At 46.9% G+C, this 17,520-nt stretch overlaps 1 protein-coding gene across 2 annotated transcripts in view; it reads left to right on the forward strand.

Annotated features, from left to right (window-relative positions):
- The window catches only part of LOC149354150 (uncharacterized), a 110,420-nt gene that overhangs the window by 73,468 nt on the left and 19,432 nt on the right, over window positions 1-17,520 (forward strand). Inside the window, exons 8-10 of one of the 2 annotated variants that reach the window (XM_089583088.1) lie at window positions 3,507-3,643; window positions 4,311-4,416; window positions 7,846-8,858. In XM_089583088.1, coding sequence (XP_089439214.1) covers window positions 3,507-3,643; window positions 4,311-4,416; window positions 7,846-8,119 — 517 coding nt within the window. In that variant the 3' untranslated portion in view covers window positions 8,120-8,858. Of the gene's footprint in view, window positions 1-3,506; window positions 3,644-4,310; window positions 4,417-7,845; window positions 8,859-17,520 lie in introns of those variants that run through there. The other variant, XM_089583089.1, reaches the window with a different exon arrangement.

Genomic DNA, 17,520 nt, shown 5'->3' on the forward strand with positions numbered 1-17,520 from the left:
CGGGAAACAGGTAAATCATCTGAACTATTAAGCTGATTACGTAATTGATAATAGTTAACTTGATAACTATTAGAGTTGGGCGCCTGATTTCAATAAGCGATTTGTAGCTGAGCGTTATTAATAGCTATATCATTTTTTTTTAGAATTTCGAAAACGCGGTTACCCGCGGCGCTGTGGCTCAGCAGATTGTGGCCTTCGTGCACGCGTTTCAAATGTCTCCCGTCTTCGGCATGCTGGCTGCGACGCCCACCCGTTAACGTCGCTCAGTGGCGCACATGCCACGTGACCTTTTAGCCATCCGTGCTGGGTTGCTCACCGCTGCTCTGTGCTCCAGAGCAGACGGGAGAATGAAGGTTATGTGAAACGTGCGCCACAAACTGAAGTCAATTGTTGAGCGTTGCAATTGTTGAGCGATGAAACGCGCGCGCGAAGGCAAAAATTTGGTTTGGTTTATTAGGGTATAACGTCCCAAAGCGACTCAGGCTATGAGGGACGCCGTAGTGAAGGGCTCCGGAAATTTCGACCACCTGGGGTTCTTTAACGTGCACTGAAATCGCACAGAACACGGGCCTCTAGAATTTCGCCTCCATCGAAATTCTAGCCGCCGCGGCCGGGATCGAACCCGCGTCTTTCGCGTCAGCAGCCGAGCGCCGTAACTACTCAGCCACCGCGGCAGGGCGAGGCCCAGTGCCGATTGTTGAGGCCCCGTGCCGATTGTAATCGCGTTTTAAAAATTCTAAATATTACCAACGGCCAGCTACAAGTCTCTATTTAAACCTGGCGCTTAACTATAATAGCTAAAGCTTCACTATTAGAAGTTAGTTAAACAGCCCACTAGTTAAGAGGATTCACTTGTTTTCCTGATGTCTGCCAACACAGTAATTACAATACTTAAGCCTTTATCCCTGCGCTTCAGCAAGTCTTTTTTTTTTTTTAATTCGGGTTCACCCTCGCTGAAGTATCCTGCATATATACAGAGAATATGATATAGACCAAGTCGTTCGACTTGGTTAAAGGGAAGCCCTGTGGGTCTTGTCCGAGTCTGCGAAGTGATACGCGCCCCGAATTTTCATTTGGCACCTGTACGTCACAGCTGGCAAAAGGGGACTGCAAGATGGTGGAAATAAGGGCTGCGCGTGAGTCATGCGGCTCGGAGGCTGCCGCAAATTGCAGCGGGCCCAAACTGCCGCTGTGTCGACCGTAGACGATGATGACTACACTTAACATTATTATAGCGTTGAAAGCTGCCAAGTCAAGCTCCCATTACGGCCTGCTCGAACCCAGACATTCATAGCACTCTCTGCTATTTTGAACGTGTTTCGTCAAACAGCCCGTGGAAGAAATTATTATACGGCCACTTTGTTCGTGAACGAATGCGCGCGTTGTGAGCAAGAACACATGCAGGCTGTCAAATGGCCTTGTGCGATCATGCTCGCCATCAGCAGCCATCGCGAGCCTTCCCGTGCTTTGGTAAGCATACTGCTCTTGGACAACGATTATCCGAGGGATGAGCCCAGAAGCAGGCATCTCTTCCCTGCCGTGTGCAGCTCCATCTTGTTTGAAGGGCTATTTGTACTGCTAAGTATCTCGGACGATGAATTACGACAAATAGTTTCAGACATGGACAGGGAAAGTGCAACGCAAGGCTTGAAAATTGTTTCAAGAAAACTGATGTAATGTCTGACAGTGGAGCGATCGAAGGGTCCAATGGTAGTGAGACAGGTACTGGGATATCTCAGCTTGTTGGTAACATACTTGCCTGGGACAAGTAGTCACGGCAGACGGAGGTAAGGTCAAGTGCGAGGGAGAAGCGGGGGCTTGACGAGTAATGCTTTGAGACGAACTGCACCTTACCGATAACCCTGAGAAGAAAAATCAGAAATCTGTGAGGTCTGTACTTTGTTTTTTATTTACTTATTTCTTTGGACGTACTATCTGCCCTAGCTATATACTACCACTAAAGGCGTAAACACTCAAAATAGTCGCATGAGCACAAATAACGAGAAAAAAGAATAGCACGATGGCGATGCAAATGAGCTGCCCTGCTCAGCAAGTTATAAGAAACACCGTCGGCTGAGCAATGACTAAGCGTGCAGTTGAATTCGGATGTTGTATGGTACAGACGCCCACAGACACAAGAAGGACGGAAAGCATTGCTCAGACTGCCGCCAGCGCAGCGAGGCAATAATCATCGGGTGCGAGATAATGCTCTCGCTATGTTTACGGCGGCTGGCGATAGCTGGTGCCCAGCTCGCTTTGACAGCTTTTTTGCCTGTGCCTGTTGACCACGTAGACGGCACACTCGTTACGGGGGCATTTCTCCGCGTTTTGCTCGCGGATGCGGCGTCGCGCGCCAGGGCAACGCGTAGCAGTTTTCTTACCGCGGGAACCCGAAACTGCACGCCAAGCTTCCTAAGCTCGCACACCTCGCTAGCTTTGTCCAAAGGCTGCCGATCGAACAAAACAGGTGTTTAGATCGGTGTGGTGCGCTTCCAGGTTCACCCATATATGCCGAAACTTCAGGCAGCTGCGCACCACGGTGCCCATAACATTTATTTTATTAGATCCGCAGCCTTGGGGGCAAACTCGCAAGGCGCGCGAGCTGAGGCAGCTTAGTGCGCAATTTCAGGTTCCCACGATAGGAAAATTGCAACGCGTTGCCCGAGCGTGGGACGCCGCATCCGCGAGCAAAAAGCGGAGAAACGCCCCCTTAACGAGTGCGCTGTCTACGGGGCCAACGGGCACAGGCACAAACGCTGTCAAAGCGATCTGGGCACCAGCTATCGTCAGCTGCCGTAAACATACCGACAGCATTATCTCTCACCCGATGCTAATCGCTTCGCGGTGCTGGCGGCGGCAAGGTGGCGGCAGTCCAAGCCACGCTTTCCTTCATTCATGCTGTCTGTGGGCGCCTGTACACATCCGCAAGCAGCGAGCGAAATTGCTCGCGACCTACTACTCCCAGTACAGTAAATTACCGAAACTTGCCAGCTAACAAAAAAGCTTGAAGTTAGACATAAGACAGCACAGCGACCAGCGGAAGGAATGGGAGGCAAGAGGCATGCCCATGCAGGGTGACGTAGAGTAAGGTGGGGAGATGAAGTCAGAGAAGAAAGTTAACTGCACTGGCGCGTTACGTTAAACTTTTGTCCTGATGTGCACTTAAGCCAACAATCTACGAGAATAGTAAGGGGTCAAGCCCAGCTACAGGAAGCCATGAGGCTTTGAAACGGCGCTGTCATGATGGAAAGGTTCGTGAATTAACCCGACCTGACTTTACGAGTGGCAATGAGTGGGCCACTATATACCCAATAATAATTAATTCGAGACCCCATCTAACTTTTTCCTGTCCTTATTTAGAACTTTTTTTTCGCTTCATAAAATGTTCTGTTCTGTTTCTATAAACATTTTCCGCCTTCGTTTATCCCATCTGATCTTATGCGATATTGTGTAGCAGCAAACGTTAGCTGCTACACCACATATCATTCAATGTTTCCTCGGCGCAGTGAGCCAGACCAAAGCTGTCTTCAAAAGCACAATCTTGATGGCTGCGTGGATCAAAGCATGCTGCTCAGGGCCATTGAGGCAGGCATCGACGGTGTGCGGAGAGCAGCTTGCGCAAACAACAGAGATCTTTTGAAGAGTGAGTATGGGTCGCTGTATTCCGGGGGTTAACCGAGTTGTGACCGACCTTGCGCACACTTGTTCGATCTGATTTGGAGGCTTTACGCTCGCTGCCACCCGCTGCATTGACAAAGTTTTGGGGGATGTTATCCTCTGGCTGATCGACCAGAGAAAAAAAGCAGCAGGACGCAGGGCTGTCATCGAGTAACTGAAGCAAAAAGGGAAGCAGGAGGCGCTTTGCGTTGAGAGGTGCCCACAACCCGCACCATAAGCGGGCGATTTCTGGCGCTTCACAACGCACACGCTTCGTTCCGTCGGATCATCGTCAACATACTTTTCGGCAGAGAAAAAGTAGACAGATCAGAGGTGGATCTATGGGTCCGTCTTGGAAGGGCCGCGGTTTGGTGGAAGGGGGATCCCCCCCCCCCCCCCCCTACAAAACCGTCCCTGAGACAGATGCGTTTTTCCGGTAAGAAATATTGTGAAATGAAACTGAATACGTCTGTTGTACAGGGGCAATGCCTGAACAGTAAGTTAGCCCTTGAGTTCAAAAAGAGCCCTAGGATTCTTCCTCTTTCCGGTATCAGTTGTATACGGAACGTCCAGTGGAAATATAGGCATATTTATTAACCGTGTACTGTGGGTGCTTTGAGATATGGAACCTGAGGCTGCTCTTCTCTCCACAGAAATTCGCAGCGTGGCGTCCTGTTATGATTTGGTAGCCTTTGAGCAGTGCATGGACACCAGCAACGTCCACATCGTGGGAAATATGCTCACGCCTGAGCAGTGCCGGTGAGTGTGCGGAAAGAAAATCGATTCATCGCGGAGGATTCCTTCCCTAGCGTTTTCCTTTCGATTGGTTTGGTTTGATTTTTTGGGGGTTTAACGTCCCAAAGCGATTGAGGCTATGGGAGACGCCGTAGTGAAGGGCTCGGGAAATTTCGACCACCTGGGGTTCTTTAACGTGCACTGACATCGCACAGCACACGGGCCTCTAGAATTTCGCCTTCAAGAAATTCAGCCGCCGCGGCCGGGATCGAACCCGTGTCTCTCGGGTCAGCAGCCGAGCGCCGTAACCACTGAGCCACCGCGGCGGGGCATTTTCCTTTCGAGTAAACGATCCGAATACGAAGACAAAAGAACAACGCACGCGCGCACACACACAGGCGCAAGACACTGGCTGTGTGCATGGGGTGGTCACGTGATCGCGCCCCCGTGGGGTGGAAGCCCGTGCGTGGTGCCCCGCCTTCCGGTCAGGCTCGACTGCAAGGACGCTTTTTGTCCACTATTGCGACGATGACGACGACGACTACAAACACCCTTTGCCCGGTAACTTTCGCGTTAAGAGCTAGCGCTGTGAAAGAATTAATGTGGTGACAACCTTCGTGCCGTATGCACTTTGGCACAAAGTGTAAGCGTTTCGCAAGAATGAAAAGTAGACCGCAGAGGCGACGCGGGAGCGTTTGCTGCTGAACAAAAGCTATTACAGCGGCGTTGAGCATGGCCTTCCGACCGGCGAAGTTTAGAAGAAAATGACGGACGTGCGAGGAGCCTGTCGTTACTTGCGGCAACTTTTCCAAGCTACAGGGTCACCCACTCCTAGCTTGAACACGCGAGCGGCATTGCTGCGCTCTTCAGAGCGCCAGTGTGTTCGTTGCATGTGCGCATAAAAGCGTAATGTGAGACGACGAGAAGCACCAACTATAGGTGTTTTTCGCCTGCACAACTTTGCTTCAATGCGTGGCTCTGTCGGACGCACTGGCCATCCGAAGAGAGCAGCCGCACAGTTAGCGCGTTCTGTCTTGGAATGGCCTTGTTCTTCAGTCACGGCGGAAGTATCAGCGCACGGCCAGCTTCCGTGCCGATAGGGAGCACATATACAGTCGAGCCCGCTTATAACGAACCTGAACGAATCTGCATTCGTTGCATCCGAGGTTCGTAGTAAGTGGACTGCCAATATTGCGGCCAGAAACACAAAGTCGAACTGTGTAAATCTTTTATGCATGTCCGCCTATTCAAACTAGACTATATTACGGCATTTTCCAAGCTCTGCAGTGCAGCCACATGCTCCTCGCCAATACCTATGCTACTAATAAGCTGCTTTAGTGACGCGATATAACTAATCGCGGTGGAATCACTCACAGTTGCAGGTGGTAGGTCGGCCTCCTCGTCATCGTGTTCGTCAGATAACTGGCAGTGCGAGAGTTACCGTACTTCGCGTACTATTATTTTCGTCAGTGTATAGTTTTCGGATGTTGGCGTCATTATCCACTCCAACGAAGTCATCCCAGGCGACATCATTTTGGGCCAGTTGCGCATCGACGACGCGTTGCCACAAATGCACATGGGTCCGATAAAGCGAGTTTTCGAAAGCATCCTCCAAACGTTCCTGGGTCCCTATACGTTGCCTTACGGAAGTAGTTCTTGGTGCGCTGCGCAGGGCCTTTCGTTTTCCAGTGGGGAGCTATCAGTATCAACTATCAGCAACTGCTATCAGTACGCGCTGGTGACGCGCCCAGACTTTGAGCACGTGAATTATGCCTATGTCAAGCGGCTGATCTCGCTAGTCGCGTTCGGAGGCAGAAGAGTGGGCAGAAGTTGGCGCTTAAGGGCAGAAGTTCAGTCGAGATTTGAAATAAATCTGAGAGCTGTTGGAAGATTAGCACTACGTGCCCACGGCAAAACCACAAACGAGGCAGTACATGGGGATATGGGCTGGGCATCGTTCGAAGAGCGGGAAGCCCAGAGTAAAACATTATATGAAGAAAGCCTGAGGAAATTGAACGATAACGGGTGGACAGCTAAGGTACTAAATACTTATGCAGAAAGGGCGTTGACTCAAAATGGCGGAAAAGGACTGGGTAACTAACTATTAAGTATGCAAGACACAAGGACGGAGAGGTAAACAGCTTTAAACGTGAGGTCACGTTTAAACCTAGGTTTAAAACGCAGAAGGTAAAACTGGATTAGTTCAATGAAAACGAAGCAGGGTATAGAACTATATCGAAACTGGAAAAGGCAGGTCAGGAAGGAATCGTTCCATGAAAACTCAAGAGGTAGTGCCCTACTCTATTAAGTTATAGATCGGGGTGTCTTAGAACGCGCAACTACAAAAAGAAATATAGCCAAGATGACGCATGGGCAGTGTGTGGTAAATATGTAGCAACAATTAAATGTCTTATTCTCGAATGCGATGGCATCCATCCGGATGTCGATGCAGACAGTCACTCTCCCTGAGGCCCTGGGGTTTAGAGATAACAATGGCCATGTGAATGAATCTGCGGTGGAAGTGAGCAAAAAGCGATTGGAAGATTGGTGGCTGAAAAGCGGAGATGTGACATAGGGTTATATGTGTAGGATTAAACATGTATTAAAGAAAATGGCAAATATATAGACCGATTTATAACACCATTAAAGAAATATAAAGAAAAAAATGAGTGAAAAAGAAAAATCACAAGAAAAAAAACGAACATGGCGGCTACTGCCACCACCCTGTTTCAAAGGGGGGGGGGGGGGGGGGGGGCGCCTATCTTCCATCCACCATCTAGCGAGCACGACTGCTGTGTTGGGTGCGATCAGCGCAGAGGCAGTACGCGGTAGCGGTACGCGCTATGCTAAATAGCTAAAAGGAGCGGCATAGGCACTCCGTGCCACTAATTTTTTAAATTAACGGCGGGTTTCCCTGAGACACCTGGTACTGTGCACCGGTATCGAAAGTGCGCCGTCACTGGTATGGATTATATTTAAATATAATGTGTTTCTGGAGAATAAGATATTCCAGGCTTTCGTTTCAAGGTAACGTCTTCCTATTTCACCTTCTAATAAAAAAAAATGACAACCCAGAAGGCAAAACTTACGGCACATCCCTCGTACCGTAACAAGCATTAACGCGGTTTGTTTCAAAAGCACTGTGCGTAGTGTAGCGGTTACAAACCGATGACGTACCACACTCTAGAGAAATGACGCAGTGTTCGCGTTTTAATCCGGTTCTGGCTTCTTCGCAACCATTTCTTTCCTTACATCGCGGGCACAAGTTCAGCCATTGAAACTTGTAATTCGATTTTCTTGCTCTTCGTCATTTCGCGTGTCGTTGTGTAGGCATGTAGCACCATTCTTCAGTGCGTGCAAAAGTCAGGGGGGGGGGGGGGGGGGGAGCGATCTACAGCGGCACAGCAAATAATTTATTTCCTCTCATACACGTTACGCCTTCTCTTTGGACAGCCACATCCTGGAGACGACCAACGGCTGCATCGACAAAAGCCGCAAGAACTGCGCTAAAGATGCCGATGCCTCAATTCTGAAGAAACTTCCGCCGACATTCTTGGAAGTCTTCGGATGCCAGCCCGAAGAAGTTCGGGGCGGCGGCGACGTCGTTTCCCCTACTACCGGGGTCCCGCCTGCGAAGCCGCCCAAGGGCAGCGGCGTCTCGCTGTCTTCTTCCCTGACGCTATCCCTTTGTGTGGCGCTGTTCGCTGCTTTCGCGTCGCAACGCTAGGTACTATAGAGAAAAAAAAAACAATCTTTATCACGGTGACTTTTTCTCCTCTCAATTATCTCTCATTTTGGCCGAAAATACCGAAGAAAGACATCAGTCGGTCACGTGCCGAGCTAAGCCGTCCAAGTCCCCGATTATTTAATCTTCTTTTCGTATTGCACTATTGAGAGCTCACTTGCATCCTGAAAAGGAATCAGGCGCCAATAAAATAGAATCTGTCCTGTCGGTGTCTTATCGCAGGCACACAGTTGGTTCGTCAAAACGCTCGATGACGGATAACGCCAGCCGAGTACTGCGTCGGTTTCCACGTGTGCCCTGCTGCCACGTCGGACGCGCATTTTCCTGCAGTTCGCGATTTCCTACTGATCGTCTGGAAAGATTACCAGCGCAGCTGTAAAAATTGGCAAGGTTGCTTCAATGGAGTCTTCTGAGCGAAGAGTTGTAAAAATAATACTGCTAATGCAAGCGGCCTTGTGCAGTGCTGTGCGGACCGGTGGAAAGTAAGGCAGCTTACGGAATGCTGGCGGTGCCCACATGTCATATTCTCAATGGCGCGATAATAATACCTTGCGAGGCATCACTTTTTATTGCTGTAGCTTCATGCGTATTTCGTCGTGCACCGCTTCATATGGTTACGTTTTATCATGAAAATGTACAAAATAATTACCCTCACTATGAAAGAGGGGCCAAAGTGACTCGCATTTCAGTTGCTAAATTAAAAACTTCCTATATTGTTTTATTGCTCTGTTTCATTCGTTTATATTTATCTCTAGTGACCGGAATGTTGTTTCTTACTGGTAATTTCAGTGCTTGGTACATTTTATATTTGCACTGTACGGATGTGGCGGGCTAACGGCAAAGCGAGCCCGACAGTGTAGAGAGCGCTTCCCAATGAATGTACGATGGACGTCCGCTACCGGATGTTCGATGTACGTCGAGTTTGATCCCGAATACGAACTGCGGACATCCCTTAGACCGTCCGGTGCAAAAAAAAAAAAAGAAGGAAGGACGAATGAACGTACCACGTACTTCCACGCCGGACATTCCGACGTACTTCAGATGCCAAAATTAGAACAAGTTCCAAGAGACTTTCATAGAACGTTCCACATCGCGTTTGATGTGCGTATGACATCCGCTAGCCACCACAGTTCGGATGCCCAGGCATCTGTCAAAAACCCAATTTCTACCCTTTCATCTTCCGGACGTCCGGAAACGGACATTATCTGGACCATTTTGTGGCAGCTGTTAAAACAAATAAGGTTGAAAGTAGTAATTCCTTGGCATTATCTGAACACCCAGGGAACAATTAACATGCATAAAATTTCCTCAAAAACGGTGACGTAATCCTGCAGGCAGGCAATCGGAAATCTTGACACCACGGTACTCTTAAATATGAACAGCTGCAATTAATCTGACATGAACTCTGCAAGGCACAAAGAGTGCGTCAATACAGCAGTACAATAGCAAAAAATTCAGGGGGTACTTTGCTGGCCTAAAGTGCGGTGAGGCGAAAGCCTTAAAGGGAAGCTGAAACGGTTTTTTGAGAATTCGAGGTTATTCAAGAATTCGCATCTATCAAGCTTCTAGATAAACCATGCAGGGTATTTTTGCACTAACATTTAAAATGGTGACATAATCGTCGATTAAAACCGCGCCGATGTTTAGGCTTCTCATCACTACGTTGGAGGAGTGCGAGGAAACTCGGCAGTGACGTCACTGTTTCCGAAATTTCAGTGTCCGCTGCTTACGCCTGCATGCTGCTGTGCGTCGTCAGATGGCGTCAAACAATGCATTGTGAGCTTCACCTTCAATGGCGTCGGTTTTCTTCCATGGAATAACCGTTTCTTCGCTGGAAACGTAGTGCCGTCATACGTGACGTCATTATCGGGGTCTCTGCCCGTCGCTGTGCACTTCAGAGAAGCCTGAACACCGACAAAAACTTTATTCGGCAATTTCGGCGCCATTTCAAATGCTAAAGCAAAACGATTTTGCAGGCTTTACTAGCACATTTCGCACATTCGGCAACCTTAAACTCATCGAATTCTAAAACCGCTTCAGTTGCCCTCTAAGCGCGGTGTTGCTGCTTGTGTCACTGATGTGAGGTCAAGATGTTAAGCTTCGCCTGTAAGAGTGTAATGCGACAGCGTCTTGCAACGCTGCCAGGGAGTCCACAGAACGCCATCGCCCGTTCGGTTCAACGCCTTGCTCGTCGGTAAATTGGTTTTTGAGGAAGGGAAATGTATCTGTCTCGCGTATCTCGGGGGACACCTGATGGGAGTGAACGAAGACACCGTGTTCACTAGACGCTCCTTTGTTCATTCCAAATCATCAAGCTGGCATGGCGGAGTGGTTACCGTGCTCGTCTCGCGCTCCGGAGACCCTGGTTCGATTCCCCAACTCGACCAATTTCCTACTCGGTTTTATTTATTTATCTGGTCTTACTAGAAAGGTCAGTTAGGCTAATTGCTTAAGTATTATTGCTCAATTAGTAATTAATTGTCATGCAAATATCATATAATGTCTTAAATCGCGTCCCGGTATCATGTCATAGATTAAGTATCGATTAAGTAATGATTGGCATATGCCCATATAATGCACGTAACCGAAACGCGGACACATCTGCGCCCACGAGTGCTAACGACAGTATGAGGTATTAAAGGCGTTCACCTTAAAAAGAACGCACCTCACACCCTAACCATAGAGATTCATAGAGCGGACACCCTCATGAGCGGACCCAGCAGCCCTAAGCTAGTCCGTGGCGCACCCTTCTTTCCTCGGGCCACACGCATCCTACACAACAGCGTATACTGGTGGGTGAGTTGGTACGACATTCTAGGAAAAAGCAGCGCACTAGCACAAACACGAAGGACGAGATCAGCCGCCTCATAGAAAGCATCACCGAGTTTTTGTGGCAGCAACAGCTTCCTCTCCTTCGAAGGTGCGTACCCCGGAAAGCAGCAGGGAACCTCAACAAGATTCACAACATTGAAGGTGTACCCATCCCGGAGGGCGTTCAGCTGGTCCTACGCCTCGGGCCAAAGTTTGCGGTTGAGCCAAATTTGCGTCCTCCTGAACTGTTGGCTGTGGTAAGGCGCATATCCCGACGTGCCCCTGAATCCGAAGAAAGCAGGTGTATCACTGAGGGAGTCGACGTTGTATCGAGACCGAAGAAACGGGACAAGGACCTGCCAATTGAACATTCCATCAGGTATCTGCGAGACAATTCCTTGGTTCTCTTGACAGCTGACAATTAAGGAATGGAGATTTGTTGTACTCTCTAAGGATGGCTTCAAGAAAAAAACCATACGAAGCAGTGTCTTCTGTTTTCAAAGAATGTGAACGGGACTGCCTCGTAACAGCTAAAAAGAGAGATAAAAAACTATGTTCAAGTTCCAATTTAGAGAAGTTGTCATCTTCAATTGACAAGTGTCAAAAACTAAGCCTGAATATGTTCTTTGCGGCAATAACTCGCAAAATTGACGTCCCCTTACGCGTCACTGTTTCTGAGAATGGTGCGTGGCAGAAGTGCTTGGGGAAATTTCTACAAGAGAAATTTTCTTTGCTAACTATTGACGATCCCTTCCAGGTCAAGAAATCTGGCGATGCAGTTTATTTTCTAAAAGATAACCAAGACAAGCGGTTGCGTGCTTTTTCCACTGACGTAACAGATTTATGTTGACTCTATTCAGCATGACAAACTTATGACTTGCAGTAGTGACGCGATTGACAGTCACGGAGCTGTAGTTTTTCACAATGCTTCAGGGCTCTCCGTGAATAACTTTTTGAACTTGCTGCAAACCTATCTTGAATCCACCTATGCAGAATGGGATGACCGCATTTTCATCCAAAAAGAAGGCATCTGCATAGGACCGTGCATCGCACCATTGCTCAGTGACTCGTATCTAGCGATACATGATAGAAAACTTAAAGATTGTTTCCAGGGTTCCAACGTCACAAAGATTTTCCGTTTTGTTGATGATTACTTGGTTTTAATTGAATGTGACCCTGCAGTGAATTCGATCTGTTCTGTTTTCTCTGATGTCCTTCAGCCACTTGTTATTACACATGAAGTACCTGTTAATGATTGCATCAAGTTCCTTTATTTGACTCTTTATTTCACTACTCAACATGTGTGCTGGTCCTTCGAACCTAGGGGAGGTAAGTCGTTCCTTCCGTACTGTTCCAGCCACTCCAAATTTGTAAAACGAGGCATTGCTGCGTCGTGTTTTAACGATGCCCTCAAGAACTCGTGTTTGCATATACTTGGTCGCAGTTTTTCAATCCAGGCTGACAGGCTCACCGCTTCTGGTAATCCCCTCAATCTTTTCGCCTCTGTAGCTGAGGGGATGTTAAAAAAAGTTGAAATGTGGCACTTCCTCTCCTAGCAGTAAAACAAATGTGGCGGTCATTCCGTACCTTCGTGCCGTGTCTCACAATTTGAAAAGGATTGGGAAAAAGGCGGTAATGGACGTTGTATTTTCGGCTCCGCTACGATTGGGTAGCTTGTGCTCACGTGTAAATGCACCGGAAAAGCACTTAAAAACTGACCCCGTCAGCATGAAGCATCGAAACAAGTTTGCACCCTGCAAAGGCAACATTGTCTACTCTCTCCCTCTGTCCTGTGGCAACTACTATGTTGGTCAAACTAGTCGTTGTCTTAACGACAGGTTGAGGGAACACTGCAATAATGTAAAAAATGCTGTTCGCACCATCGGAATTCATTGCCATGACTGTGCTTATCATCCGCAGGTCGAGAAATGTGGAGTTTTAGCATATCACAAAGATACGGCCACAAGAGAGATCATTGAAGCTTCAGAGATTGCGAGGCTAGGTCCGGCATGCGTTAGCACTCCATCCATCGCCATATAAAAAAAAAGAACACGAGTTTCTTGTGTCATCGTGAATTTTATTGTCTTGATTTCCTGTGTTTTATCAGATGTAGCTAATTGTACTTAAACAGAGGCACTCTGAATAAAACCTTCAGTTGTTATGCAGCGCTGTGTCTCGTCCCTTCTTCCCTCGTGATTGTGCTAGTTCGCTTTTTCCTAGTATATAGCATCCTACACGCGCACGGAGGACCATCGCGCGCTGCTGCCGTGTCAGGGAGCGGCCACTGATGCTGTGGATGCGCTCCCCTCGTGAGATGCGTGGGTCGGGTGTGCTGCTGTCAGAGCTAGGTTGTTTCATCCAAATTGGCAAGCTTTTAGAAAACATTTCTGCAATAGCCAACTTTCTCTTGTTCTTCACGACATGCACCTTGTCAGCAACATCCCCCTATCATGCTTTTTTTTTGTTTGCTTTCAAAAAGCCCTTATTTATGTAAGGCTCGTTTTCTCGTGCTTTATCTTGCATCCAATAGCTCTAAACTAGATCCAAGCTTAAACACCCAGTCGTCGGCAGATGTCCCTTGCCAATTCTTATGCATCCTGCATTTTCCTGCAGTCTCGGACGTCCCCCAAGGCACTCCCTTTGGCCTCAGTTTTTTATTGCTTGCATTATTACCTTCCCTTCAGTGTTTTGTCACATGCCTTCACTGACAGCTGTATGGGGTCTGCCATATTGCAATCAATACCAGCATTTCAGTTCTCCAAACAACATTTTACGTACTCTGGATTGGCCTGTTTGCTAATGTTACTAAGAATGCACTAATTTTTTTTTTATTGTCAGCATTACAATTTGCCAACTTATAAGGCCTTCCGATAAAGGTATAGTCACTGTATACTGGTTCAAATACTCACCCAATAATCCTCATACACCCACCAACAACCTATGATATTTACACCACGACGTGTGCTTAGTATCACCGTCTTCCAAGTTACTTGCGTTCAGATCCCCTGTGTGGCATCAACTTGGGTATTCTAATGGCACATGGCACAAGTCTAACTTAACTAGAATCCTGGAATGAGTTCAGACCTGAGCCGCTTGTTTTATTCTCTCAGACTATTTTTGAAGCTCCAGTGTAACAGCACTAAAGGTTAATCTTCAAATTTCTGCACGTCATGCAGAAACTACAGTTTTTTTAACTGTTTATCGTCATGTAACCAACTAATCTGTTCCGACTTATGGTTCCTTCTGCACTAGTCGCACAAGCAGTGTTGTGCCTCAGTTAGCTCATGCCACTGCATTTCAAGATTCATTTTTGTTTTTGCCACAAAAGGCTGGAATGGCCTTCCAACTCACAGGGCTTACTAACCTCTTGACCTTCGAGCTAGTCACTGCAGAAATTCATGCAGTAAATGATGATGTTCATCCACTGAATTAGGTAAATCCCCCAAGGTGAAAATTTGTGATAAGGGAGTAATTACTCATTAGCATCAACTCAAGTGAAGCCATAAGGCTACAAAGGAAACCTACAAAGCTTTCCTTTGTAGCGGTATGGCTGTACTTGGATGCTAATGGTTAATTACTTATTAGTAGATTACAAACTCATCAAGTTCCTACTTGGCGTATCATGTTAGCTCACCACTCAAGTATTGTCATTTAGTATTGTTTAGATATAATAAATGTAGAAATAAGTTGTTTTAATGAAATGCTTAGCCGCTTGCTCAGATCAGCAAACCAATACAATGCTATCTTATGCGTAAGAACTTTCCTCACAATCTATTTCAAGTAATATCAGGGCGCATTTACACAATAGTTTTGTCGGACAGTATACAGTTATATTTAGGCTGACTTACACGCTGCACAAGCTAGGTCTAGCCAGCTAAACTCGTGCACTAAAAAGCTAAGCATGCATTACTGTGCCTATCTGTGTCAGACTTTCCTTGGCGCTTCTCTCTTATCGTCTCTTCAGCTAAGCAAGACATCGACTTCATAACATGGCTCAGTGAGAATGCTCCAAATGCATACTTATGCATATGACTTTTATATATCCAGGATAGTGTTAACAGGACTGCTGGTTCTCTTAAATACAAAAGCCGTCAACTTCAAGTTGCAGTATAGAGATGCCAGAAACGACATAAGCCATCACAGCTTTTCTGTTTTTCTTCGGCCTAACTACATATTGGTCTTTTCCAAATTTCTGTTGCCTGTCAATACCTCAGTTAATTTCTTTCTTTGAAAGCAGACTGGCAATGATATAGGTATATTTTGCTGAACATGTTGATAGTCAGCAACTAATACACTCTAAAATTCAGCATATGTTAAGTGGTATGAACATCAGTTAACAGTTAGCAATGCTCACTTTTGCTTGCTACCTTAGGAACTGGTCATCGTTACATTCAGCCATTCTACATTTTACTTATCAGTGAAAATAACTTTAGACATTGCTTTAAGGCTGTATCAGATAACATATGCATATATACCAGTCACATACTTAAACGGCTTATTTGTAGTTTCATTTTATTGCACGACATCATATCTCCCTTACTGGAAATCCAGTTTTACAAATTCTGCTTGAGATGTTAGTGTTTGCTCGAGATAACCAGACAATATGGTTATCGTACCGTGTTTCCCTGACTATACAAGTATTCTTTCTCAGCCTGAGCAGAGCCGTGGCCATGTAAACCCTCCAAATTGGTTCTTGCATTTACTCTACCTGTAATCCAGTTTACTGGCTCCGACATCTCATTATATTTATATTAATGAGAATGGCATGTACAGAGTTTTACGCAATACAAAGGCACCCACTCTGTTTTGCATTCACAGCGACATTGGAGAATGCTTTGGAGTTGCACAGAGTATATGCCAGCTTGTTTTGTACATAGAAACAATGACATGGCCTTTAGCAGAACTTCCCATGCTTGTTTTCAACACTGCATTCAGGCTTGTGCAACTGCAATATGGGCTCAGGAAGGAATGCTAAACCACAACTTGGTGGCCCGCTGTCACTGTGCAGAACAAAGCCATACACTTTTAGCAGCCACATAGCGCTATTTTTATTTTGGCTTTAATAATGGCCTGAAAAACATGACAAAAATAAATCACTATTGTTGCAGTGTCACTGTTCTGTGAAATGCAGAACTGCTTTAATTACTACTGATTTTACCTGTTCCAATTAGCTGGAAACATAATTTCTCATGTCCATTGGCATTTATGTTTGACAGCAGTGTTGTGCTAAATTGTGAATGTTAAATGCATGCGCAGTTCAGACACACACACCTTATATATTGAATAAGAAGCATGTCTTTTGCAGTGACAGTATAGGGAGACAAGGAGAAGACCGTTTACGTATTACAGTGACTGTGCGAAATGCTTGGGAAAGGCCGCAAGTGCAATTATTTTTTTTTTCTCTGTCAGCAATGCAAAACACTGCAGTGCTATTTTGAATGACTAAAAATTTTAAGCATGTAATCTTAACTATTTAAAAAATGTGATTGTACCGATTGTAATTACGGACGGTTGTTAGCAGCCTGTACTGCAGCCTGGCCCGATCGAGAATTCGCAGTAAAAATCGCGTCGTCTTTGAGAAATCGTCGGGGCTGCGTAACTTTCAGAGCAGGCAGCATTCTGTTATTTTGGGGCTGAAATCACGGGCCGTTGTCGTCGAACGAGGAGTACTCGATTGCGATGTGACGCGTTTTTTATCCTCTTGGGTAGAAATGGTCCAAACACGTATCGTTTCCGACGAAATCGCTTCAAATGAGCAGACTCGCCTTCGATCTTGCGAAGTTTTGTCGCGAATTGGTTCGCGGCCGTCGGGGCCAACTGAACCGAGATCCGTGCCGTCCCAGCCCGAATCACAGCCGACCACGATTCTACCTCCGACGAAAATCCCGCAGCAAAAGAAACGTTGACGCAGCGGATATTGTCTTGAATACGCCGCAATTAATATGGGTAATTTCTACCGCAAGATATCTGCGTGTTTCGCTACAAACACATGCATGTACCGCCGCATGCGATTAGACGGACGGCAGTGCCGGGAGCGCCAATCAGAGCGTTCGAACCATCCGTCTCGTCCGCCAGCAGCAAAGTGATCGTACAACACCATTCCGCCCCACGCCCGGGCGGAGGCTGAAAGCGAGAGGTCAGCTCCCTGGCGGATCCGCCTAAAAAACGATCGTACAATGGCCTTAAGCGGTGGAGTTCGGTTTTGCGAAAGTTCCAGGAAAAGTGCGCGGTGCGCCGAGTCGGGCTCTGGCGAGCACTGGGCCCCGCCCACTTGTATGTACAGTGTCATCGCAGCAGTATTGGTTGAAATTGGGCGAGAGCAGATTTAATAAAGCTCCGCCCATTTATCGAAAGTATTAAAACCCGCTGCATCAAAGAGCGGAGGGAGCGCGCCGAGTCTAAGTCTTGGCCGCTTTTCTACAGCCCTCCTTTTAAAAAGCCTTTTTTTAAACCGCCTTTTTCTATAAGTCTTCCCGTCTTCAATAAGCAAGTTTTGCTTCTCAAGAAGTTTGGAGTTGCTGCCCCAACCGGCAATGTGTCGCCGGACGAGCGTACGAAGACGTGAAGTGCTA

Source organism: Amblyomma mixtum, chromosome 3 (assembly GCF_055824585.1).
Source record: "Amblyomma mixtum isolate Tamu chromosome 3, ASM5582458v1, whole genome shotgun sequence".
Classification (NCBI taxonomy): Eukaryota; Metazoa; Arthropoda; class Arachnida; order Ixodida; family Ixodidae; genus Amblyomma; species Amblyomma mixtum.